At 34.3% G+C, this 24,802-nt stretch overlaps 4 protein-coding genes and 1 pseudogene across 6 annotated transcripts; 2 read left to right on the forward strand and 3 right to left on the reverse strand.

Annotated features, from left to right (window-relative positions):
* The first annotated feature begins 36 nt into the window (after nucleotides 1-36).
* LOC119188910 lies at nucleotides 37-1,844 on the forward strand (annotated as a pseudogene).
* A 627-nt stretch (nucleotides 1,845-2,471) lies between these two features.
* On the reverse strand, nucleotides 2,472-8,355 carry LOC115449006 (regulator of nonsense transcripts 3B). 3 transcript variants are annotated; one of them, XM_030176661.2, is made up of 8 exons: nucleotides 8,103-8,355; nucleotides 7,807-8,020; nucleotides 6,533-6,721; nucleotides 5,263-5,408; nucleotides 4,980-5,097; nucleotides 4,774-4,883; nucleotides 3,814-4,557; nucleotides 2,472-2,904 (listed from the first exon to the last, which is right to left on the reverse strand). In XM_030176661.2, exons 1-8 carry the CDS (start codon nucleotides 8,208-8,210, stop codon nucleotides 2,773-2,775), a joined length of 1,761 nt encoding a protein of 586 aa, XP_030032521.1. In that variant the 5' UTR covers nucleotides 8,211-8,355; the 3' UTR covers nucleotides 2,472-2,772. The 3 variants fall into 3 exon arrangements, with proteins under 3 accessions (XP_030032521.1, XP_030032520.1, XP_030032522.1); XM_030176660.2 differs by having other exon boundaries at nucleotides 4,774-5,097; XM_030176662.2 differs by lacking the exons at nucleotides 4,774-4,883; nucleotides 4,980-5,097.
* A 577-nt stretch (nucleotides 8,356-8,932) lies between these two features.
* LOC115449012 (28S ribosomal protein S28, mitochondrial) lies at nucleotides 8,933-10,171 on the forward strand. The gene is made up of 2 exons (XM_030176669.1): nucleotides 8,933-9,439; nucleotides 9,843-10,171. Exons 1-2 carry the CDS (start codon nucleotides 9,167-9,169, stop codon nucleotides 10,122-10,124), a joined length of 555 nt encoding a protein of 184 aa, XP_030032529.1. The 5' UTR covers nucleotides 8,933-9,166; the 3' UTR covers nucleotides 10,125-10,171.
* Nucleotides 10,172-11,447: 1,276 nt separating this feature from the next.
* LOC119188388 (glutaminase liver isoform, mitochondrial-like) lies at nucleotides 11,448-16,790 on the reverse strand. The gene is given in 11 exon segments (XM_037437199.1): nucleotides 11,448-11,827; nucleotides 12,500-12,654; nucleotides 12,920-13,228; nucleotides 13,311-13,537; nucleotides 13,540-13,590; nucleotides 13,769-13,921; nucleotides 13,990-14,350; nucleotides 14,882-14,969; nucleotides 15,893-15,928; nucleotides 16,342-16,394; nucleotides 16,564-16,790. Coding segments are annotated over 11 exon segments (1,908 nt in total). The 5' UTR covers nucleotides 16,678-16,790; the 3' UTR covers nucleotides 11,448-11,466.
* A 2,373-nt stretch (nucleotides 16,791-19,163) lies between these two features.
* LOC119188928 (cytochrome P450 4C1-like) lies at nucleotides 19,164-24,601 on the reverse strand. Its single transcript, XM_037437186.1, has 9 exons — nucleotides 24,562-24,601; nucleotides 24,380-24,489; nucleotides 23,410-23,500; nucleotides 23,107-23,289; nucleotides 21,938-22,329; nucleotides 21,440-21,508; nucleotides 20,832-21,000; nucleotides 19,398-19,589; nucleotides 19,164-19,330 (listed from the first exon to the last, which is right to left on the reverse strand). The coding sequence occupies exons 2-9, from the start codon at nucleotides 24,470-24,472 to the stop codon at nucleotides 19,164-19,166; spliced, it is 1,356 nt and encodes a 451-aa protein (XP_037293083.1). The 5' UTR covers nucleotides 24,473-24,489; nucleotides 24,562-24,601.
* Between the last annotated feature and the right edge of the window lie 201 nt (nucleotides 24,602-24,802).

A 24,802-nucleotide genomic window follows, 5' to 3' on the forward strand; every position in this document is an offset into this window, starting at 1 on the left:
TTTTTCACAAACTTAAGGACATAATATTATAAATGATACTAAAACTATCTGTCCTACTGATCATGTATATTTTTTGTTTACAGATTCTAGATTTCAGCGACAACAAACTACAAGAACTTCATTCAGACACTTTGTCTAGTTACACCAGTATAAAGTTCCTGTACCTAGCAGAAAATCAAATCTACTCTATTGATGAAGATGCTCTCACATCATTTACAAGTCTACTAACATTAGATCTCTCGAATAACGTTATTTTACAACTACCTAACTCAATATTCCAATTACCATCTCTTCGTAAACTTTATTTAAAAGGAAATCCTCTTTTGCATCTGAGATTAAATGATTTAATGATAACGCGGCCGATAAAAGCTCCATTGGAGCTGCTAGACATATCTGATTGCAAATTAAAGAGTTACCACAGTGGGGACCACTTCCTCAGTTGATTTTCTACAATATCTCCCATAATCCACTCACAACTTTAGATGCAGATCATTTTGCTGCGATGTGCAATTTAGCAAAAGTGGACTTGACTGAATCAATAAACGATTTTAAACTGTGCAATTTAAAACCAACAGTTTCTTGGTTTCAAGAAAAAGGCGTTTTTTTCCAGTTGCAAGACTATACTAAACTAAATTCAATTGGTAACTTTTAAACAATATTGAATTTCTAAATTTATTAATTATGACAGGATTAATAATTTCGAATAAATAATTTCTTGTTGCAGACTTTCAAAATTGTCCTCAAGTGAACAACTCGGTCATGTACAACGCAACATATCACCGATGCAAAGCAGATTATTTGGAGGTACACAAAATTTAAGTAACACTTTTCAATATTTTCTATTCCAACATAATGTGGTGGTTGTTTTAGATTGGTATTTCGTAACGAAAATTTAATAATTTGCAGAATAAGCAGAATCACTTTTCTTTCATTGAGTCAAAACTATAGCAAATATTTTTAATATAATTGTACATAGTTCTATGCTGATACTTTACAGAAAATTAATTATTATAACAAATGTCAATACTTGTAGCATGCATTGCAGTAATTTATGGCGTGTATGGTTGTAGTAATACGAGTTTGGAAAACTGTCATGAGGCTATATTGTTAACAAATACATAAATAAGCAAATTACGATTGTTGAGTCTATAATTATCTATATGCCATAAGTAAGGAATTTATCGGCCTATTATATATTTCAGGTGCAAAATATCAAGGCATCCCGTCGCACTTGGCTAACGATCGGAGGTGGATTGGCAGGGGGGGTTCCTAGTCGGATTCATCCTCCTTCTATACATAATGCATCGCCACAACGTCTCACAAATCAAAAATGCATCAAAAGTGAAGAAAGTCAGACCGGCTGCTGATGGTGACAAACAAACAACAGCTATACTTCTTAACGATGTATCGCAATAAAATAAATTCCTGTTAAACTACGAGATCTGGAACTATGTGGGTATAGATAGATACTGCCGAATAGAATAAGTACTAGTTACTTAATTAGAACGTCTCGTATTCCCATTATTACAACTGCGGATTGTTTGTAACCTGTAGCCGTATGAAAATGATTTTGATCTTTAAAATATACAACTAGACTGATAACACAGTAACGTGAAATTCATTGGCTTCATAATTTCGACGATAGGACCAATCTAATAGATAAATAGTACATATCTAGTAGTTTTGTCAAACATATATCTACTGGCTATCTAGGAGTTAAAAGTATCTACATAAGATATGTGGTGCAATTTTTTTTTTGTTGATTATGATTTATTTAATATATTAAGAACTTTATTAAATTGGCTGCTAAACATAACAGCAATAAAAATCATAATTTTAAAATAGATGTACGTGACGAAATCTCCAGGTGTTTAAACGTATCGATGTTAAATAAAATTAGTTATTTATAATATTAATAAATAGGTATACGGGAAGTAATTAGTTGTAGCACAAAAATATTTGTATTTCAAGATGGGAATCATTACAGTATTTATATTAAGTTTGAGAAAAGTATTGCAATTTTTTTAACACAAATAATTTCACAAATAAGAGGCTTAAAAAGGCTGACTAAACTAATTTTAAAACAATTATTTATTTCTTCCCGTAAAACGTAATTTTTACATACAAAAAATTAAGATGTTTTTGTGTTAATATTTATAGAACTAATGCATTTGCCAAAGATAGTAATAAAATGCGAGCATGTATGAGTGTGCGGGCGATGGGTGTGCGAAGGTTGAATAATGAATGTAGTTGAGATTTCGGAACTAGTTTTCTTATATCAATATTATGTGTAAACGAAACTTTATGTAAAGCAATGCTTAGCCATTATTACTATTTTAACAACGTTATTAAAAATTATTTAAAATCACTGTGATAGGTAATAAAACTGTTTTAAATATTTTTATACAACTGTCATTTATTTATATATCCCTGAAAATTCCATAAAACGAGAACAAATTAAAATGCGTTCAAACTCATTAAAACAACGAATTATATTTAAATTAAATTAACAAACTGAACGAAGTTGTCATAAGCTAAAAATATGAAGGTAGAAAAAATGCTATTTGATTTTGTTAACATCTCCAAAGTGAAACAAATTACACAACTGAAATAAATCAATAAAAAAAACTGTATTGAGTGAACACAAGCAGTAGTTCCTTCCGTTGGCACATTCAGATGTCCTCTTCTACTTTGTCTGCGTGGACATGAATGCCAGCTTCAGGGAAATTCCGTTGAATGTAATCCAAGCATTGGGGAAGAGAGCCAAGTGCTTCAGGTGTCCTTCTTTTCACTATCATTCACGCCTTTAGACGTGCCCGGTATGTGTGTTTCCTTTTCCTTTGCAAGACGCTGTTTGCTAAACTTCCCCATGCCTGGTTGGTATATAACCAAACTTGGGCGATCCTGCGAATGGTACTTTTTGTTAATCCAGATAAGAAAATTTCATTAACATTTTAATGCTTCAATATGCCTACAATTAGCCAAATGCGAGTGAAATTATCCTTAAAAGGAAGGAGTCCGATGTCCCCGCGGTAAAAAATGTAAACTGTATTCACAGACCTTGTGGCAGAAATGTTACTCGGTATCTACATCATTTTGTATAAAATAAGTTCTCTAGTTCCCTAACATGTTAATGCAATGATTACGATGCGTACATGGTATTAAATTACATTTCGTATTTCGTTAATACCATGCAAGAAAACATGCTATAGCAGACGACAATCCGTTCGCGGTGTTTGTCACGGCGTAGCAGTGCGCGCGACAAGGACCACGCGGAATTTTGATACAAGGCCGATGTCATATTATATCTATCAAGATCCCGGGAGTGGTAACAACTTATATATCTCTGCGGGATAAAGGGGCCTTGCGTAGCCTAAAAGCTAACATCGCGTCTTACCATAATCAAACTTAGACAAAAGATTCCGCCAAGAAATCCGTGTCGGTATGTTGAGGATACAAGTTGTTAGTATGTTGAGGATACAGCAACTTTACTCAGCCGAGACCGTTTTCCATACATAAAAGACCAAATGCAAATACCTCTGATTGGTACTTAAAACGCCTGTACTTTACACAGTATAAATAAGGGAACCTATGGTGATCTGTGTAGGCATTATAAACCCAAATAACACTCGTAACATAAATTAAAGTGCCAGTGTCCATCTCAGGGACATGTTTGACTTTGCATACAGTTACTGCAGCTATATGTCCAGTAGCAACATTGAACTCTCGCAAGTCGACATTTATAAAAAATCCCTCGACAATAAAGTGACGTAAATTGCATTTAAGTTGTTATTAACATTAAATCATGCATACCTTATTCCTAATTCTGCGTTCCGTGCGTTGGTCTGTACCTTCAGTTTTTTCCTTCTCCTCAGAACCCTCTCTATCAGTAGATTTACTTCTGTCATCGAGAGATGTTTGTCTCTTCAGTGCGGTCTCTTTTACATTTACATCATTAGATTCCAGACTGCTTCTTCTGATTACAGCACCTGTCACATCATTCTCTACCTTGTCTCCAGAGTGATCTTTAGAATTTTCCTGATTCTTTGCTTCTTCAAATTTCATCTTTTTGTCCATTCCTTCTATTAATTTTGTCAGATCATCAGTTTTCACTTGCGGTAATTGTGTGAATGGTTTGATATCATCATTTAGTGTTTTCCCTTTACTCTCAGCTATAATTTTACTTACTGCAGATTGTCTTTCGGATTTAACAAATTCATTTTGTTTAATTCTTTCTTTTCTGGTGTCACTATATTTTTTACTTTTCAGTTCACGTGGAGATTCCTTTACTTTGTCTCTCTTGTCTCTTTTAAAAGCTTCCGATTCTTCCCCTTGATCATCGTTAATTGAACCATCTTTTCTGTCATTCTCAAGTCGCTTTTTCTTATCACCTAACACATTCAATCCTGTTTTGCGCTGTTCTCTATATGTTTTAGATTCAAAAACAGATCCATCTTGATTATTTGATTTTACGTGTTCATCTTTTGTCTCAATTTTTTCCTTTTCCCATTCTCTTGATTTAATCTTTTTGACTTCATTCTCTCCATTATCTTCTTCCTGGAAAATGTAAAATGATATTACGTAAATAAACTCAATTTTAATATAAATTTGTTAATACTACATGATAGCATGTCTTTTATTGTGTTTTGGCAACCCCTGTTACGTCATCGTCTAATAGAAACTAAAACATGATTTTACTATGATACTCTCTACTTAGTACGACTGAATATTGTTAACTACTGTGACATTAACGCGCAAATAATACGCAAAAACCTTATCGCATGTATCGCCGCCACTTTTTTGACTGCCATCCTGGATTTCTTTTTTGTCACACAATTTTCCAGATGTCAGAGTAAAAGTGTTATGAGTTTTCATACACAACGCTGGAAAATGACTATCCCAGTCAGAATCATTTGTAACAAATTCGTCATTGTTGTGCAAACATTTAGATTCAATTCTAGATGAACTGTGAACTTTACTTTTATGGTATACTCTTTGTTCTCCAAACCAAAAATTATTATTACAGTATTCTTGTTTTTGTTCATGATATTCAGAACTATAATTAAAACTTTCATCTTCTGATAAATCACTGGATCTCTACAGAAATAGAACAAAGATAAGAGTTCACTAACTTGTTTATATTATTATAAACTATAAATAAGGCAATTATTCTGAATAATTATCAAAACATCATTAGGCAACAAATACATTGTATAATAACCCAATTCCCGGGTAAAACATAATTGTCTTAAGTTAACTTACTTTTATGGTGTCTTTGGTTTTTCTCTCGATTCTCATTTTCCTCTTATCGTTTTCGCGTCGCCTGCGCTCGTCTCTGCCGCGTTTGTCTTGCTTACGAGCCGCAAGGTATTCAAGCAATGGAGTTGATTGAACCTTTTTGTCATTTGCTAAAATAAATGTGTTGTAATTAAACATAGTGTAATTCTCACCGGACTCCTTGGTATGCTTATATTGTTCAACAATTATAAAATCAACAAAATAAATTAGATATTCTGTATCAGTGAGGGTTTAGCAACAGTAATAAAAAAAATGCCATATATGTCAATATTGCTGGGCAAATATGGGTAAATCTGGAAAAAAAATACTGTACAACTTGGGATAGAATTTTGTGGCTGATGAAGCATGCCCAATGCACAAGAAAGCAACTTAAAGAAAATATATATACAACCTAAAATTGTAAAAGTAGTCATTAATGTTTTCTACTTTACATAGTAACAGATTTTAAAATGCCAATTCATTAAATATGTAAGTCATATTATGCATATTATGCTAAATTACTATTTACAGTCCACAGAGGCAGCTTTACCTATTGTGCAGGGTGTGTGCTGCACACGGGCGCAGTTTTTTGGGGGCGCTGAGCGCCGCTTGCGACACTTTCAAAGAAACATGCGTCGCTCGCAACACTGGCGCTCTCAAACAACCTGCGCCCATGCTAAGGCCAGGCAGCGGCTTCTTAACCTTACACAATAACTTTTGATTTAATATAATCAAATTTATTAGATTGTCTCTTAGGGGGCGCCAAGGAATTTCTTGCACACGGGCAGCACATGAGCTTGAGCCGCCTCTGACTGTCCATTTAAGTCTCTACCAATAAATTGTACATTAGAAAACTTTTTTGATAATATTTAATTGTATGTTGGCAAATCTTTTTATGACATTTAAATGACAAGATGAGCTAGATGCTCACCTATACGACCACCAATAAACAGCAACAACGCCATACAGAACTTTGAAGAACAAAGTTTTGTGTGTAAATTCACTGCACTCATTCCTATGAGATATAAACTGGCCACAATGGCTTTCAAACTGGAACACAACTATGCATAAACACTGTAGCTTGGCAGTAAGAATGGAACTTGCAATAAAATCAACCACAACGGTTTCTCAACAAGACTACCTACACTTACCTCAAATAACGTCCTCATATTTTACATTATGAAACCATTATGCTCTTACATAATGATTATGGTAGTTTTTTATTACACAAAGTAACATTTTAAGATTAATTTACCATCATTGACAGGGTAAGCATACTCCAGTTTTGGTTGGTTCTCTGTCTCTGGTTCTTTAGTTAGGTTTTCCATAAATTCCTGGTAAATTGGGTCACTCTCTATGGTACCACATTTTGGATCCTTCTTCTTCTTCTTTTTAGGTATTCTTTGAAATGGGGCATATTCTACAATACCCACATACTCCACACCTGAAAAGGAAAACAGATCTTATTAGAAAACCATTTAATTTACTTAGGTCAAAAACTGTTATTCTATACTGTTTCAGCCTTCATCCATTCTTGAATACAATCCTTTAAACAATGCTTCCTATAAGAATTCATACTCATTTGAGGACCACCATAGAAAATTCGAGAGTGGCAATTTTGCTCTCACAGAGTTCTATATCGGATCTAAATAAAATGCCATTCAAATACACAGGCAATAATTTGAGAAATCAGGACATTCCTCATCACATTTCTCCCTACATTATGTTTTTGATATTGTAAAGCACATTGTGATAATGCAAGTATCAAAATATATTGTTAGTGTAGCTGGGCATAGCAGTGTGATCATATACAAAATGTGTGGTTAGCATTACTGGATATTATGAAATATATATGATTGTAAATGTAGGCGAATGCACGCTGTACGCCGTTATTTAAGTATGAATCTATGTTCTCTTTTATTTGCTATCGCTAATTTTATTTTATGCCGGCTCCAGGTTTAGTCAATTGGATTTCATCTTATCCCATGTTAACGGTGATGTGCGTGCATTAGCTTATATAACTATTGTGACTATGTACAAGAAAGACTTGGAAAAAATACAAAGAAGTACTGAACAATTGATGACAAAAAAGAAAGCCCGGAGTTTCTTTCTGCCTTTCTTCTTCGGGTAGTCATCACTTAGGTAGCTAGTGAAAGGCTGGTAGGTTAGCTAGGCTAGGGCTCATGTCCTCACCGGTGAGGATCATGACAGCGTTACCCTTCTATTTCCCCTACTTGCCAGCCCGAGCTGGTTACTTCGGTTTGTACCTAGTCTTTTGTATAAACTTTATCCCTAATTTAAAATCTCCATAGTTATATAAGTGATTTTTAATAGTTGTTTAGAAATAATAATTATTCTTATTCTTTGTTTTTGACGTATCATAAGTGCAACTTTGTTCGCCTACGTGATAAATAAAGTATTTTATTTTATTTTATTTTATTTATGTCAAACAGTGGTTAGAGCTATATTTACATAACGCCTAAAATGGACAATGGAAAACTTTCCATTACTAAAATCTATGTAACCAACCTTTGTCATCTAAAAAGACATATCCATCAAATTTATCTTTGAACAAGAAAATATCATCAACATTTACAAAGTTTATATAAGCTCTGGAGTAAAGGTTATTCCCCAGCGAAGGATCAGGTCTTGCAAAGTAAAAATAGTCGTGTTCTGGTATAGGAGACACTTGTTCCATAAACGATTCCTCCGTCATGGTGGGCGGCAAACGCCTAAGGATTATCTAAAAGCATAATAGAAACGTGTCATCGGGCATGTATCAACAATCGCATGAATTCCAACTTCACAAAAGTAAATTTAGTCACTTTGATCAAAGGCCGTTGAGCCTTCGTCTTCCTGTCCTTGTTCTTATTGGCGAAAGCCTTGTTGCCTGAATCTGATTGCGAATCCTTGGCATCTTGGTCCTCAGTCATTGTGTTGTCTAAATTTGTTTGCGTTAGCTTGCTGAACAATCACTCAACATTATCAAAAAACCGTGTGTCGTGTGTAATTTTTTTGACATTTTGCATTTATGCAGTAGTGTTGAAGCCACAGATAAGGTATCATCGTAATAGGAAAAATACAAAATACTAGATGTTTATGTTGCAACCCTCTATTACAAAAAGTAGCAGCACCTCACAGTGAAACGTGCATCGACGTATAATACACAAATTACGAATTTCGGTTTATTATAAGAATTAGATTTCTGACCTTTAACATCCATAAAGGACGCGCAATGTGCCTACGCGAATAAAAAATTTGTCACTTTCCGTGACACAGTTACATTGAATGTACTACATATTATATATGCATAGATAAACTAGTGTGTGAATATTATAAACGCATCCCTACATATATATATTTTCAAAGCTTATCGCATTGTTATATATTATTATCTAAGTTTTGCATCTCTAATTTTGTCACAAGTATGTGTATAAAATATTATTATCAAAATACCAACTTCAGATATTAATTTCATACTAGGTTTAAGTTATACCTAGTATACTAAGTATAACAATTAACAACAGCAATTATTTCTTATCGAATTACGCTAATTTTTTTGCCATGTATCTTAAAAATTTATATCGATAAAATAAAGATATATAACTTCACCGAAGAAGGATGAATTAAAAATGATTTTTTAAAAATACCTGCTCACTTTGTTTTATGGAATAAGGTAGCTCCAGACCGTGACTCCAATCTCGAACACATTTTGTAGTAGATTGTAGTAGATAAGTAATTTAACCCCTCAGTTTAACCCTTTCGCTATGTTTCGTGTTCTGTTGACATTTGTCAAATTTTAGGTTATATTTTCAAAGTACTCAGGACTAATTGTTTTGTATAAGATTTTCATGATTTTCGTAAATAGGTATCTAGTTTAATTTATAAAATGCCATTACATAATAATATGAAGTGTGTTAGAAACATACTGAAATACAATGGAATATTAAAACAACTTAAACACGGTCGTATTACATCAAACTCGCGTTATTTTTCTAATGCCAATGAAACCACCGATTCTGTAAATCCTCCAGAAGACACGACTAACAAGATAGGAGGATTCGCCAAAGCTTTTGAAAAACAATCCCAAATTATAGAGACACCGGAGAGTGAAGAAAAATACACATTTGCATCACTTTTGAGGAACTCTAACCTGATGGATGTAAGTACCTATATTAATAATTTATATTTAAAAAAATGTGTACATACTAATAAGTTTATTATATATTAAATGGAAGCGTAAATTGTGCCATATAATTATAATTCTACTGTAATATTTATTGTAAGTAGTACAAAATGTTTGTAGCAAATAATTAAAATATGAAAAAATTTCGCCATGAATAAAAATAGTACATTTTTTGTGTGCCTTGGTCACAGTTAAAACTATAATGCAATACTTACTTAGTTTGAAAACAAAAAAAAACAGACTGCAAGATAATTCTAATATTGTCCTATTTTTACTTGTAGAAAATTAAATAAGAAGTACTTATCTACTCAAACCATGAAATCTTAACTAAATTTGTCATTTTGCGTAGTAACAAAAATATATAATTTTCTGTTTACAGCTCGGAGATCCAGTAGGCAAGGTGGTGATAGGCAAAATATTTCACGTTGTTGAAGATGACTTGTACATAGACTTTGGATGGAAGTTCCACTGTGTTTGCACCAGGCCTGAGAACCGTGGTGACGAATATGTCAGAGGAGCAAGAGTGAGAGTTCAAATCAATGATCTAGAACTTTCCTCACGGTTTCTAGGATCAAGCACAGATTTAACATTACTGGAAGCTGATTGTAAACTCCTCAGTCTAGTCTCAACACCGAACCGCTCTACGGTTAGTGCTACTTAGTTTGTTTTACTGTATTTCAAACAATAAATTTAATTTAGAACTAGTTACAAATGTTGTTTTATGAATTAACCTTTACTTGAGGGATATTATTTTTTAATACTATTTGACGATTCCAAAAATGGCGTGTAGTGATAGACTTAATGTAGTAGATCTGATTTTTATTATTTATATCCTGTTTATTCATTGGAAGATTTTGCTTTTGAAATATTAAAGGAGAAACTTGATTTATGTCTTCACACATGCTACTGATAATTCTACATAAATAGAAAAGCACTAGATGAAAGCTGCATAATTGATATGCAGATCTCGAAATATAATAGAATATCGATTTTCTTTTTTTCATGGTGAAAATTTTAAATAAAATACAATTGTAAGATTTCTTTTCAACAATTTAATTGACTTCACTGATGAATATTTTGGACAACATCAATAAGATAGGTAAAGAGTAACTTCTAAATGTAGTAACATTTATTTATTTTGTTTAACAACTATTTATTGTCTTTTAGAATATAGGTTATATTTGCGTAATATAGTTAATTTAACATTCCTTAGTATTAGGGCAATTAATTACCACATTTATTTTATGTGGAAATTCGAAGATACCCATAAAACTAATAAACGTGAGTGACATGAATAAATTGCATGCATACAGTTAAATCAGAATAAATGTTTAATAAAAATGGAATGTCAAAAAGTTCATAAATATTTCATTGAAAAATTTATTTAAAAAATAATTTTATAAAAAGGATTGTTTTAACGCTGGCTTATTGCAGAGGAATTCAATTAAATAGAAACAATTATTTTTGTACAAATATAGCAAAAGATATTGCATTACAAATTAAATACAACATAATATATTCATTATTAAAAATAAGTATAGAAAGCCGGGTAAGTAAGTATATTATTTTACGCAATATTTTATACTGCTATCTTACCAAGTGCTATCTGTACATAGGTACCACTTGAAATCCATCAATTCATTTTCTTAAACCTTTCTCTTTATTAATGTCTCAACACATCACAGTTCTTTGAGCTAATGGACGCCACAAATCACAAATATCCAAATCCATAATGCCTGTGTCTTGGCGGAATTGCAGCTTGGTGTAAATTTTTAAAGATCACATCTATTCAAAATCGATAAAAGTCTATACAATAATTTGACATTCAATACAATGTACTCCGATTACTGAATATGATTTGATTAGTATATTTATCAAATGCAACACTACAATTTGTCTTTAAACATAGACAATGAATAGATGTCTAAGCTGGTTATCCTTAGCCTACAAATTTTATTTATAAATAGACAATCCTAGTTCCGGAGGGCTTTTGAGATTCTGACCTACTGTACTTTATCACCATTCCTAGTGACTATTTCTTGTATACTAGGATCTTTAACAGCGTCATCAGCGTCTGGCTTTGCTTCGAGGATTTCATCGGCTGTGGAATTATTAGCTGCTTCGGCTGGTTTCTCTGGGTGGGACCGTTCCCATTCCTTAAGGTATTGTACTACGGCAGTGTGGCCAAATGTCTCCGCTTCGTTGAGTGGCCGGCTGCCCCATCGGTCGCGCGGATCGTGTGGCACCGCGCACTGAGCGAGGAGGAAGTCCACGCAAGCCAGGTGACCCTCCGCGGCAGCTAAGTGCAAAGCTGTGCGCCCGTCGTAGTCCGATAACGTCATGTCCATGCCGGAAAGATGATGCCTGTTATCGGAAAGAAACGTTAATTATTTCATAATATAAAGCTTGTTTCACAATGCCCGCTATTTGAATGCTGTAACGTTTCTGATTTAAAATAGTTTAATCGTATTTCAGGAGAAAAAGGTTGACTAGTTATAAGTTCAGTACGCAAAGGCTTTTATTATAGCAATCAAGTAATTTAGATAAATAATTATTCAAAAAATATATCTGTTTAACGTGTACTCGGACATTGTGAAACAGTTGTTCAGTGGTAAAAAATGAACCGAAGCAGTTATTTGAGAAGTTCGCCGATACCAGAACCACTACCCGCTACCTACGACCCGTTGAAAGCGTCAAGTTTAGCTTTTTGCATGAAGCGGCAGCTGTTTAAAAAAGCGATATAATAAATACTTATAATATGACGTGTCTTTATATTGTGAGATCAATTTGTCGAATATCAAGCAAACAGTGATTTTAGTGACTGATGACATTTTAGCATATTTTTAATCAGTGATCATCAAATCAATTTTTATACTTGTCATAAGCAAATTATTCTGTTGTTTTTTCTGGCACGGGATCTAGGGCTGAGTCGCTATTATTGTCGATAGTGCTGAACAAATAATAAAACAAACAACATTACTATCTGTAGTACTCTGACTCATATTAGTTGTATAGTATTTATGTTCTAAGTATCACCTTCTGAGAGCGCTAAGATCTCCGCTTGCCGCAGAGAAGAGAAGGTTCACGATATTGAGCCCAGTGGACTCGAACTTATATCGCCGGGGATCCTTTTTGTGACTGGCATAACGAATGTTGTCATATTTGTGGAAATTGAATCGCTTTATTAATTCCTGAAATATATAAGCAAATAGTATGATTAGTCACTTACTAGGCAACTTTTGATACTCCTTCATAAAAATAATAACCCCATTGTTACCCTTTCAGAGATAAAAAGTATCTAACCTTTTATAAAATTTAACTCACGATTTGGCCTCTGTGTGCCAAATGCGTTCAGCCCTTTATGCGTTCACAAACATGCAAACAAAGTTCTAAAGATTTTTACAAACTTTCAGATGTGTAATAAAAGAATAAATAAATATTATACCGGGAACGTACATCGCAAAACTGTAATCCCCTGCAGCTGTTTCCGAGTGGATCGAGTGGGGGTGACCACGTGCAAATACCCATCACATTAGGAACAACGATCAGCATAGCTCCCGAAACTCCTGATTTCGCGGGAAGTCCCACTTTGAAAGCGAACTGTCCTGAATAGTCGTACATCCCGCAGCTGTGCATGAGCGACAATACGTTGCGGACTGAATCAGGTCGGAGCACTTTCTCGTCTGTTATTGGACAGATGCCCCCATTCGCAAGTGTTGCTGCCATTATAGACATGATGTCGCAGTTGGCTTCCATGGAACAGCACTATTAATGATAAACCATTAATGTCATTAGTGTTAATTGTAAATTATAATAAAACATAAAATAAACAGAAACTTTCGAATACCTGGAAATAGAAATCCATACATTCGCGAAGATTAGTCTTCTCCGGGTAGCATTTGTGTTCACGCATGTAGAAACCGAGGGCATAATTGCGGTCGGCAGCCTCGCGTTCGGATAAAAATACTGCATTATTGAAACCTAAAACTTCATTGCCAGCAAGTCGGCTGAAGAATGACATGACGTAGTCAAACTTTTCAGCAAGTGTCATCTCGGGCTTGTCCAAGGTTTTAACAACGAACAAACTAAAATTGCGCCGGCATTTATCATAGGGTTGTGCGGTTTCACTAAAAAAATAAAATATAAATGCTACAAATTCTTAACAATAGGCTATAAATAGCAATATTATGTTAATTGTTACTTAAATTGCGAACCAAAGTCCAGTGTACGGCATAATAGTCATTTAAATGAGTTGTTTGGTTGCGGAGCTCGTTGAAAACAAATTAGTAACATATTTATACACACTATTGTAGTCCAAGATGAGTTCATTGAAGTTCCGTCCGCTGGGCTCGGTGCCAACATATTTGTGCACCACGTCGGGGCCCAGCGTCTCCAGAGCCATCGCATATGTTAACGGCTTGCTACAAGACTGCAGAGTGAAAGGCACCGTTACATCACCTGCAACCAACATTTGTTCAAATAATTGAACTTTTAATCACTAACCGATGTTTTTTGTACATACATACCAATGGAAAATCTTTGTCCATCTATGGTGCAAATGCTAACGCCCCAGTTCTCGTTGCTGGCTCTTGCTAGTTGTGGAATATAGCTGGCGACTTTGCCATCCGTGTTACTTTTGGCTGCCCAGTACATTTCTTCGATATCTTTGATAAAATCTTGAAAATCAGGAATGACGAACTGACTGCGAAAAGCCCTTGTGATGAGCACGATATTCGGTGCGATAACTTCTTTGAAAGTATTGCGGTCCAGTTTTAGAGTCTCTGGAGAACCTCCTTCGAAATTTGATTCTTTGTGCACTTTGTACAAGTTGTGCATGACATCTTTGACGCGCGAGTCATTCTTCCTAATTCCAGTGGTTCTCAGGGCCTGAAAAATTCAGTTTTTTTCTTATGTATTCATATCAACTGATCAATAATTACGAATGGAAGTCGCGTCACGAGACTTTCGTACCATGATACGAAAAGAGCGTGTCATGTCACGCTCTCGACATCGTATATTTATTTACTTGTCTTGCACGTGTTTATATGTTAAATTAAATTAGTACTCTCATGCAAATATTACTTTGTCAGGTCATATTTCTAAGTAGGAATGACGTTTCTGTATTTGCTTCATTTGTACTGAACAAACTATTCTCTATTGTCCAAATCAAGGTTGTACAAGAACTATAAATTTCGTTGAACCTCTGGAAAGTCGTGTCTTTTCTTATGTTACGGTGGGAACTTCATTTAGTGGTAAGGTGGACTTAGATAAATTTATTTTCGGTATAAACTTGTTTCATCACGTAGTTTATTAAAAACAAGGTCTTGCGGTCGTTTCGACAAATTAATTATAAAAAGATCGTATAAGAGTTCTGTTGATATGATGGAAGGGTCCCTTGTAATATATGAATAAACTTACGGCCAAAAACTTTCCCACAGGAAGAAGTCCGGTGTCTTCATTTTTGAACATATCGAACAAAACGTCATCAGCATTTTTGTGGGGCCCTCTCGTACCCTGTAGCAATTGATTTATTTACTTTAATTATAAGTAGATAATTTACATCTTACACTCAACAGCGAAAAACATGCAGGAGCTAATGAACGTAATCAATTGATTGGTAAATAACAAATTTACCATTTTAAATTTTAGCAATAATAAGAACATATAACAAAATACAACCGTCACGACTCTGAATCTAATAATACTCGTGTTTATTGACGTAACAGGCGGGTGTGTCTGTGACGTCAGCCGAAGAGCAAACAATTCAATTTGCTTCGGTTGTTGATCATCATGTGATGCTAATATTTTTAGCAAATGAAAGAATGCCAAGGAAAGTGTGTTCGTTTTGTTCTAAATAGTGCGTGTTTCAAAGCAGAAAAAAAAACACAAACCCACTTAAATACACATAGTTGTATTTTCACGAATATTACATACATCATCCCAAATTGATTTTAAAATATGGCATGACGTTGCCTTTATGATGGCACCAAAATTATATCGAAGAAATATTATACCTACTTAGTGAGAAATTGATGTATTTAATTACAATATATTCTGATAGACATACAATATACACCTACATATAAATAGTTGATAACGAGTAAGCCACTTCGTATTTTGGAAACTTACTTACTATTCATTTCATGATGAAATACCAAGTTCCTAACCTAACCTAACCTAGTTCGTTAATCAATAAAGCGCTGTCTACAAAACGTATCTCCAAATAAAAATTAAAAACTACATTCAATCCATGTCAAAAGGTAGGGAATGTTACTACGTGCCAACCTTAGTATAAACAATTCAAAGCTGCAACAATTTAGAAATTAATAATATAAACTCAAAATAAGGCATTCTAAGGTAAAATTTTGTAATCGCCAATTCCTAGCCATGCGTTGGCACTACACAGGCCAGATGTTGTCCTGTACTCACGATTTGGGATCGATGTTGTGCACGAACGAGTATTGTCTGCACCATGGAACGTGAACAAAAATAGCTGTACATAATATTTTACACAAAAATCTTATCAGTGACAATTCTCTTCACTCGAAATCACTACAAGATTGAGCGAGCTGATAGTTTGATTAGTCACTACTTCTATTGCATTACATTTTTATGAATTGACTAATACACATAATTATTCAATGTTACATGTTTAATTAATAAAATAGATAATGAAGGTAGTATTAGACGGTTCTGGATGTTTCTTCTGGAAATGTCAAAGATGATTGGTGTAAGTGCCGGCGAGCCGGCGAGCAGCGGTATGGCGCCGGTCAGACACTAATATAGATCAATAAATGTGTCGATAGGGGTTATTGAGAGCAATTTATTTTCAATAGACCTGTCAATATTGATGCATTAAATATTAAACAAGTACGTACCTCATATCGACGGACTGGACAGAATAGAAGTGCGGTGCTGAATTACGCCATTTCTGAAAGGAAAAATCCCAGTTAGTTTTTTACATCATATTATAAGTAATAACTGTAATATTCACATATAGTTTACATAACACAAAGCTGAAAGTAACCATATTACCTTATACGAACGATAGTGTATATAATATACCAAAAGAAGAAGAAAAACATTGAATAGACACTCACATCAGCTTGGTCTATAACATAGACGGGTCTCACTTGACTGTAGTGGCGAAAACAGAGGCATAATGATGGTTTCACTACGGGAGAAGCAAATCGGCGGAGTTGGCTAGCGTTCATGGCGAAGGGCTACTGCTCACCTACACGCCAAGTACTGACTTTTTGTAGGCGATGGGTGATGGCGAGTCGCGCACGCGCTGTGATGCACAGCTTTGAGGCGCAGACGTCAACTGACGGCCACACACACCTCTCCCGCTTATCATACTGTTTACTTTCAGTGTTTACATGAGTGTGACGATGCTCATGGGGAAACCTAAAATTTACTCGTCACGTTTTTCGATTATCGTGTTTATTTTTATCTTTATACTTTTACATTATACATGCATATTGATAGCTAATGGATATGTAAATGACTACGTATCAAATATCAATACCAGTACTTCATATTCATTTTGCAGTATTGTGCCTAATATCTACCTATTTTAAATGAATAACGTTTTTGAGGGCACACTTTTAAATATTCACTCAATAAAAAGTAAACTGGAGCATGAAACAATTGGCAACAAGCTAGGTACCTGTTAAATGATTTCTTTTATCAGTTAATCTACTTGACATATTTGAATGTCGCGTTTTGACAGTTTTTAGATAAAAACCGTAAGTGACATGAATTTATTATTTTTATCTTATGGAAATGTTATGCCATTGGTCTGGTCAGGGTTTTAATTTTGCTCAAAAGCTTACAAAAAGGTATTTAACCTCTAAAATCAATAAGTTACAAATGATTTGAGATTCTAGATTTATGCACAATATTTTTTTATTAGTTTGTTTTTATTTATTAGCTAGATTCCCGTCATAAACAAAATCCAATTCCTTATAATGTGACGGTTTAATAGGATGAATAATTAAACACGTAGATTATGTATAATTTTGTATAATTAAAGACTTACATACATAGATTGTAGTCGAACATAAAATTAAACAAAACTGTGTCGAGTTTGTACGAGTATTATATATGCACATTGCAATTACTTAAATAGAAAAGATACTAAATGTGCTAAAATTATAATTAATAATTTATAAACCGATAATTACAAAATTATTTTGTAGACTATTTCAAATAGAAAGTGAACTCTGGATCGTGTGATCCCGGGTTCGATTTCGCAGTGAGCATAATGTGTCTCCACAAAATGTTTTTTTAGAGTTGGGTTTTATGGCTAATTAGGTTTTCCATTACAAAAGTCCCTAAATCACTATAGCGATCCCAAGAGTCATCTATGTAGAAAATTGTATTAAAAAAATCAAATATTTCCTAGGGAAGCAAATTGCCAGAAAGGATAGTATTTTTTTATTTGATTCAGGTCATGGTCTATCTATATTATAAATTTCATCCAAATGCATTTAATGATTCTGCGCATATCTGTAGTAAACATCTAAACATTTTTATAAATATTCGCGTGTACACCATAAGTAAGAAGTAAGACGGTCTCTACTAAAAAAATATAGTCTCGAAATTTTCGTTATTAACACACGCATGTTACAGATACCATGCGGTTAGAACTATGTCCATGACTACTGGCAGTATTTATTAAAGTAGTTATAAATTATTATAATGAGTGGATGCAGCAGAAATGATTACCATCTATCTATAGATATTATAAGACAAAGTCCCCTTTCTGTCTACATGTTATCGATTTTCTCAAAATCTACTGAATAGATTTGTATTAAATTTGGTATGGAGTTAGTTTAAGACCCTGGGAAGGTTATAAGCCATTTTCTACTCCAGGAAAATATATAGCGGGACTTTTATCCCGGAAAACTCCTTCACGCGGGCGAAGCTGCGAGCAAAAGTTAAAATCATATAATATTTATAATTTATTATCCCTTATAAAGTGAAATTAATTTTGTAGTAGATAAATTATATATACGCCGCTACTTACCTTTTTCCACCGAATCACATATATTTAAAAAAAAAAAAGGAATTTTCAATTAAACTTATTTCGAGTTATGAAATATTTTTATTGCGAAAGATGCAAAAAAATGTAGGAAACTCTGCATATTTATTTTCTGTACCATGAGTATGTAACTATAAATAAGTGCCAAGATAGTAGTAGTACGCTGATAGAGACGCAGTTAGTAAAATTTACACATGTGATTACGATAAGCATGGATTCTCTACATTGCCAACCCATTGATAACGTTTTAATGAATGTAGGAAAATTTATATTATTTTTCTTTTACGTACTTAATTCATAAAATCACCACGTAAAGCAAAATTCCATTGTAAATAAAATATTCACCTCAAAACCATTGTCACATTCCATAACGAAATCTTCGTATCCACCACGAGATAGATTTCGCATAACAGTAAACTGGCTTTTATTTTGCGCTTGTGTATGTACGAAATATCGCGAAAACTGACCCGCCGAAAACTGCGAGAATCGTACCCTTGTTCCACACACGTTACACTGAGCCATACTCCTCCTGTCTATCGTTTATAAATATTACATCTGGGACTGCCAAAAGCTATTTGTCGGGAATATACTGTTCTATATTTAACGTTGCAAATACAGTGATCAGTGCCGCTACATTTTTGAAACGCTGAAGCATTATTTTTTGTTCCTTTTAACAAACTTGACGTAAACCGGGTTTATAGTTCTTAATACTAAATCCACTGTGAACGTTAGACCTTCTGGTTTTGTTACTGGAAGTAATTCATAGTGACGCAGTATTGACGAAAGCACGGATTTCATTTCCATAATAGCGAACTTTTGTCCTGAAAACGAAGTGTTAGAGAATAATAAAATATTATACACTAATAAATTGATAAAGCTTTAAAAGACTGCTCATCTTACCTATACAATTTCTAGGTCCCACGCTAAATGGTATATATGCAAACGGATGACGATTTGCACAGTTCTCGGGTAAAAAGCGATCGGGATCAAACACTAAGGGATCCTTGAATACGTCCTCTCTACGATGCAGGTCAAAAATTTGTATGTGACAATATGTTCCTTGGGGAATTTTATATCCACCTAAAATATATTAGTAGGTATTATTTATGTCGCCCTACCAACAATGCCTTACAGCAGAATTTAACTGATTAATAACAATATCTGCCCAATATTATATATTGCTCACTGATGGGCACGGGCTCCTCTACTATCCTGATAGGAGACCTGTCGCTGGCCTAGTGCGGGTTTGGTAATCGTTACATACTTACTTACACTTTAAATACTAACAGAAAATTTTCAGGTAGATACCTTTCCTCAAGATGTTTACCTTAACTGTTAAAGCGAACAATAATTCATCATCACTCATTTATGGGCAGGGCACCACCTTTTCGCCAAGTGTGTTCCGTCCCATGATGTGATAGAGAGCGACCCTATCGCCATATTGGGCACAAATTAAACAGGGGCTACGTGCACTGTTCAGAAAAACCCAAATACCACTTCGCCCGACCTGGGATTCGAACCCAGGACCTCAGAGCACTGTGGTACCGCGCATGCAGTATAACTACGCCACCGAGGCAGTCAATATTTCTTAATTAAAATTTCAATTATTGTTATGCAACACATTGTTTTCTATAGCACTCGCAGCACAGCTACTTGCTAGGTCAATTATCTGGGTTTAGGGACCATGACCTTATCGCCAGCAAAGTAAATTAGAACATAAATAATTTATTTATGAATAAATATATTATTCTTTATCAGTTATTATGACGGCAACTTTTATTTATCGTCAATAGTTATTGTATATTTCATTTCAAGAGAACTTAAAATTTAAATCAGCCTTTGATTCAAATACAACTAGCTTACATCATCATCATCATCTACCTAATTTAACTATATCTATACTGAGGTCCGAAAAATATATATTAGACCCCTATTTTCAGCGAGCTTATTTAGGGCTCAATATTATTTTTGCCGTCATGCTACAATCTAATATTTATAATGGCTGATGACCGAGTAATTGCGCCCGATAGGACCCGGGCGCCCTTCCTGATATATGGAGCCCTAGACTCCCCAAGATCTAAAGCCCTTCCTGATATCTGGCGCACTTGCTGAAATATGGCGCGCTCTTGAGATCTAACGTCCACTCTAAGATCTAGCGTCCCAAGCAATCACTAGGCTTGCCGAGAGGCAAGGAGACTTATGCCAGTAGTAATATCTCTTATCAGAGCTACTATGCCACAGTTGAGCTCTGGCCTCATCTTCTGATCAAACATATTATACTAGTAACATCGAGAATTTGACACCTGATTTCTATGTCCTTACTTAATATGACGTCTTCGCTTAATATACGACCAATGGCTGGAACAGGCGGATACAACCGCAGTGATTCTTTGATGCACCTCTCTAAATACCGCATCTTAGACAAATCATCTAAATCTGCTTGACGATTGGAATCGTCAAATATTTCGTCCAGTTCTGCCACTATTTTGTCCTAAAAATATATAGTATGTATTATTTGTAATCATTAAAATGTATATTGTTGTCTAAAATAATTGAGTAATTTATAAGGAAATAGCTGACCCGACAGAAGTTGTCCCGTCTTAACTATGAATTTGCAGCGCGCATTCTGTCAATCGCTGACAGTTTTTTCAAACAATTGACAGTTATATAAAATTAATATTTTCGTTAAGTTTTCTTAAATTTTCTAATTTTCCGCACAATTTTTTGGATTTTTTCTTTCATAAGAACCTTCTCCTAACAATAACAAACACAACAACAAAAAATAGTTAAATCGGTCCAGCCGTTCACGCGTGATGGTGTGACCAAGGGAAATAGGGATTCATTTTTATATATATAGATTTACGTAAATCATTTTAACTGTCATAGTAATCGTGAAAATGGAATGGATTAACATAGATTATGTGAATTACCTGTACATCTTTATGATTGGCGATCAGCATTAGACTGTACGTTATGCCGCATGCAGTCGTGTCATGGCCCTAAAAGATACAGGAATATACAAGAAGAAACAATAAAATTTCAATCATCATACCCACGCTTGTTTGACTTCTACATACGTTGCTTATGTACGATCTATGGATCTAACCATCCGAACTTTATATTCCCAGTCCATAGACTGGGAATATAAAGTTCGGATGGTTAGATCCTCATCGAGGTGTATTAACAACCATACACTTTTTTTGAGAGAGGGCTTTCCAAAAAAGCACCGCTCTTCACGTATCACACCGTTATTACATAATTCCGTCTTATTATTGATTGTAAACATGACTTTCCCACAGGAAAATGAATAATTGCCATTATAGGCAGACATCGATACAGGTAACATTATGTGCCGACTCACAGGTTACATCGTATGTGCATCCGATATCTGAATAATTACGTTACTAAATAGTACATAAAATTCATACCTCAAACATAAACGTATCAACTTCTTCTTGAATTCCAGTGTCGTCTATTAAACCTCCCTTTTGTGCTGTTATAAGGAGATCTAGCATTGCAACTTTTTTAGGTTTCGTATAAATGTTTTCATCGGTATTTTCGTTATTGTCGCCAATCACATTAATTCCATTCTTTTTAATGTATTCTTTTCTGTTATTGATGACTTTCTTAGTAAACTTATGGGCGGTGTCTAAATCCTTCTTAGGTTTTCCAAAGTTAACCAAGTTGTAAATAAGATCTGAATGAAGATATAGTCGACTTACTCTGTGAACGAATTGATTCGTGAGAGCGTGTACAGCTTCTTTATAAGATCTAGCGACTTCTTGTGTCTCTTCTGATAGCCGAGATCCCATCGCTGTTTCTGTTAAAACATAACATGAAACATAGGTAATATTATTCAGTGCCCAAAATTGGTTGACGGTCAGCAAGCAGCTGGTCATAACTCATAATACTAAGCCAAATCCATTCTGGCAGTCGCAACATACGTGAAAAACGTGTGGTGAATATATGGTTAAAATAAGTATTTAAACCAAGTATATCAACCGTCTAACACACGTAAAACACATTAAATATCCAACTAAATTTAGTAGATGTGACTTTCCGTTAAATGTCATAAACATTGCACACTTTTCATTTAAACACTTACTCCCTTATTCATAGAAGTTATTTATTTAAGCTCTATCTTTGCTGTAATAACGAGTCTGTTTCTCAGTGCTAACGGCATGACAGCCTTCGCAGTGCGTAGACATAGGGCCATTGTGATTGGCCAATATTGAGATACAAATTGAATCTAGTTGGCTGTCAGATAAACAAATCTGAACAAACAGCAAGCTGTCAGTTAAACAAAGCTGAGAAACAGACTTGTAATCACAGCAATGCTCAGTCCTTATATAAATAACGTCTATGAATAAGGGGGGTTAATTTTTACTAATGTATCCAAATTGATATTTCATCTGATGACTATTTTGAAATAAATAAAAATCATGAAGTAACCATTGTTATACTCATTCAGATAAATAAGTTTGGTGTTTCGCCACTTTTATTTTAATTTGCTTTCTAGGGCTTTAATTATTCGAAACTTGTGAAACAAGTCTCATAAGTTCTTATGAAAATATATAAATTATAACTGATAATTTACCACATATAGACTGCAGAGTATATTCTGTGATAATTGGAACAATGTCAACTGATTGTCCCAATGATTTGCCGACATTTTGCACCAAGCGGTGGCTGTTGTCCTCCAGTATCCTACAAAACTGACGTAAAATGTTGAAATGGAACGTTGACGTGAGTAATTTTCTGCGGGATTGCCATTTCGAACCTAATAAAATTAGATTCACTTAATATTGATATTATAATTAAACACGAATTAAGAACATCTTTCTTTTTTGTGTCTTGTAATGAATTGAAATAAGCAATAGCTCGTTATACAGAAATGTACCTTTACTTAAAAGTAATCCGTCACTCAACCAGCTCCTTAAAAACCCATATAATGGACTTTTTGCATTGTGTTTTGTGTTTGAAATAACAACCTGTGAATAATATAAAAAACAACATTTATAGTAAAAAAACAATTGTTACGTATATTGAACTAGATTTACTTCAAACGTTATGAATATGTCATATAAAATATGACTTGATCCTTCCGAAAATGCAAACATTATCTTACTTTACATCATCTATTTAGTTCTGTGTAGGTATTAGATCTTTTGCGTTTAATTCATCAACAATAAAAAACATATATGTTAATTACTTGTTATGTAAAGTAATATTTTACATAAAATATCAAGAAGACGTTATTAAGAACTAGCTACGGACGTTAACCTACCATCACCATGAGTATACCCAGCTTTAACCCAGGAGGAAACAAATCGGACATATCTCATATTCAGATAGTCTTAATAATTAAAACAAGAATAAATACATCAATATCAAGGCATCTGAAAGACTATCCCGCCCTCGCACCAGCCTCTACAAATTCCGCAAGCAAGGATCGACAGAACCACGCGTTTGTAACACTTAGCGGTGAAGATCGACTAGAGTCTGGAAGTACTAAACTGTCTTTTGGCCGCAACGAAATTAATTAAAAAGAAGATACCATGGAGTTCGACATATTAACAGTGTCAAAAAAGTAAAAGAGCATGAAACTAGACTTCTTAAAGAAATGGAAAACCATAGCAAAGGGCGTATTAAAAAGGGAAGGCATTTCTCCAGCATCATCATCATCTCAGCCACAGGAAGTCCACTGCTGAACATAGGCCTCCCCCAAGGATCTTCACGTCGATCTGTTGGAAGCGGCCTGCATCCAGCGACTTCCTGCGACCTTAGCCAAGTCGTCCGTCCACCTTGTAGGCTGGCATTTCTCCAGCAGTAGTACATTATTATTAATAAAGGCTGTAAAAAATACCTACCTCGACATCATCTGGATGGTAAACATTCACAGCTGCTATAGGAAAAGACCAGAAGCCGTTTATGGATTTCCATATTTTAGAATAATCTCTCATTTGTTGAAACAATCCCACTAAAATTAAGGAATATTTTTCATAACAAAAATAATAATAAATATTACTAACAAATAAACAAAAATATTTACCTGGAGTCGTTGATACGTCAAAAGCATTGCCTACTATAAACCAACCCCTTAGGTCCCGGGACATTTTTATTAAACGCGCCCTTTTATTGTAATTCAACAAAATGTGAATAAAACACAATAACAACGCTACTGCTGCCAAAACCCACAACATGTTTAACTACCAACTTAATTTCAATCTTTATGTCCGTAAATTTAAAACTTTATCATATATGAAAAAAATAAGTGTCTAATTATTTGTTAC

This window comes from Manduca sexta, chromosome 10, assembly GCF_014839805.1.
Source record: "Manduca sexta isolate Smith_Timp_Sample1 chromosome 10, JHU_Msex_v1.0, whole genome shotgun sequence".
Lineage (NCBI taxonomy): Eukaryota > Metazoa > Arthropoda > Insecta > Lepidoptera > Sphingidae > Manduca > Manduca sexta.

What these genes read in the sequence shown, in the direction of transcription:
- LOC115449006 (XM_030176660.2), bottom strand. Translation starts at nt 8,210, where the DNA reads ATGACTGAGGACCAAGATGCCAAGGATTCGCAATCAGATTCAGGCAAC. An exon ending in TGTCTTTTTAGATGACAAAG is followed by an intron (nt 6,722 to 7,806) that starts GTTGGTTACATA and finishes TTTCCTTTTCAG; the next exon opens with GTGTGGAGTATGTGGGTATT. An exon ending in GCGGCGATACATGCGATAAG is followed by an intron (nt 4,558 to 4,773) that starts GTTTTTGCGTAT and finishes TACATTTTCCAG; the next exon opens with GAAGAAGATAATGGAGAGAA.
- LOC115449012 (XM_030176669.1), top strand. Translation starts at nt 9,167, where the DNA reads ATGCCATTACATAATAATATGAAGTGTGTTAGAAACATACTGAAATAC. An exon ending in GGAACTCTAACCTGATGGAT is followed by an intron (nt 9,440 to 9,842) that starts GTAAGTACCTAT and finishes TTCTGTTTACAG; the next exon opens with CTCGGAGATCCAGTAGGCAA.
- LOC119188928 (XM_037437186.1), bottom strand. Translation starts at nt 24,472, where the DNA reads ATGAGAGATTATTCTAAAATATGGAAATCCATAAACGGCTTCTGGTCT. An exon ending in ACCATCCAGATGATGTCGAG is followed by an intron (nt 23,501 to 24,379) that starts GTAGGTATTTTT and finishes TATTATTCACAG; the next exon opens with GTTGTTATTTCAAACACAAA. An exon ending in TTGTATAGGTAAGATGAGCA is followed by an intron (nt 19,331 to 19,397) that starts GTCTTTTAAAGC and finishes CTTCGTTTTCAG; the next exon opens with GACAAAAGTTCGCTATTATG.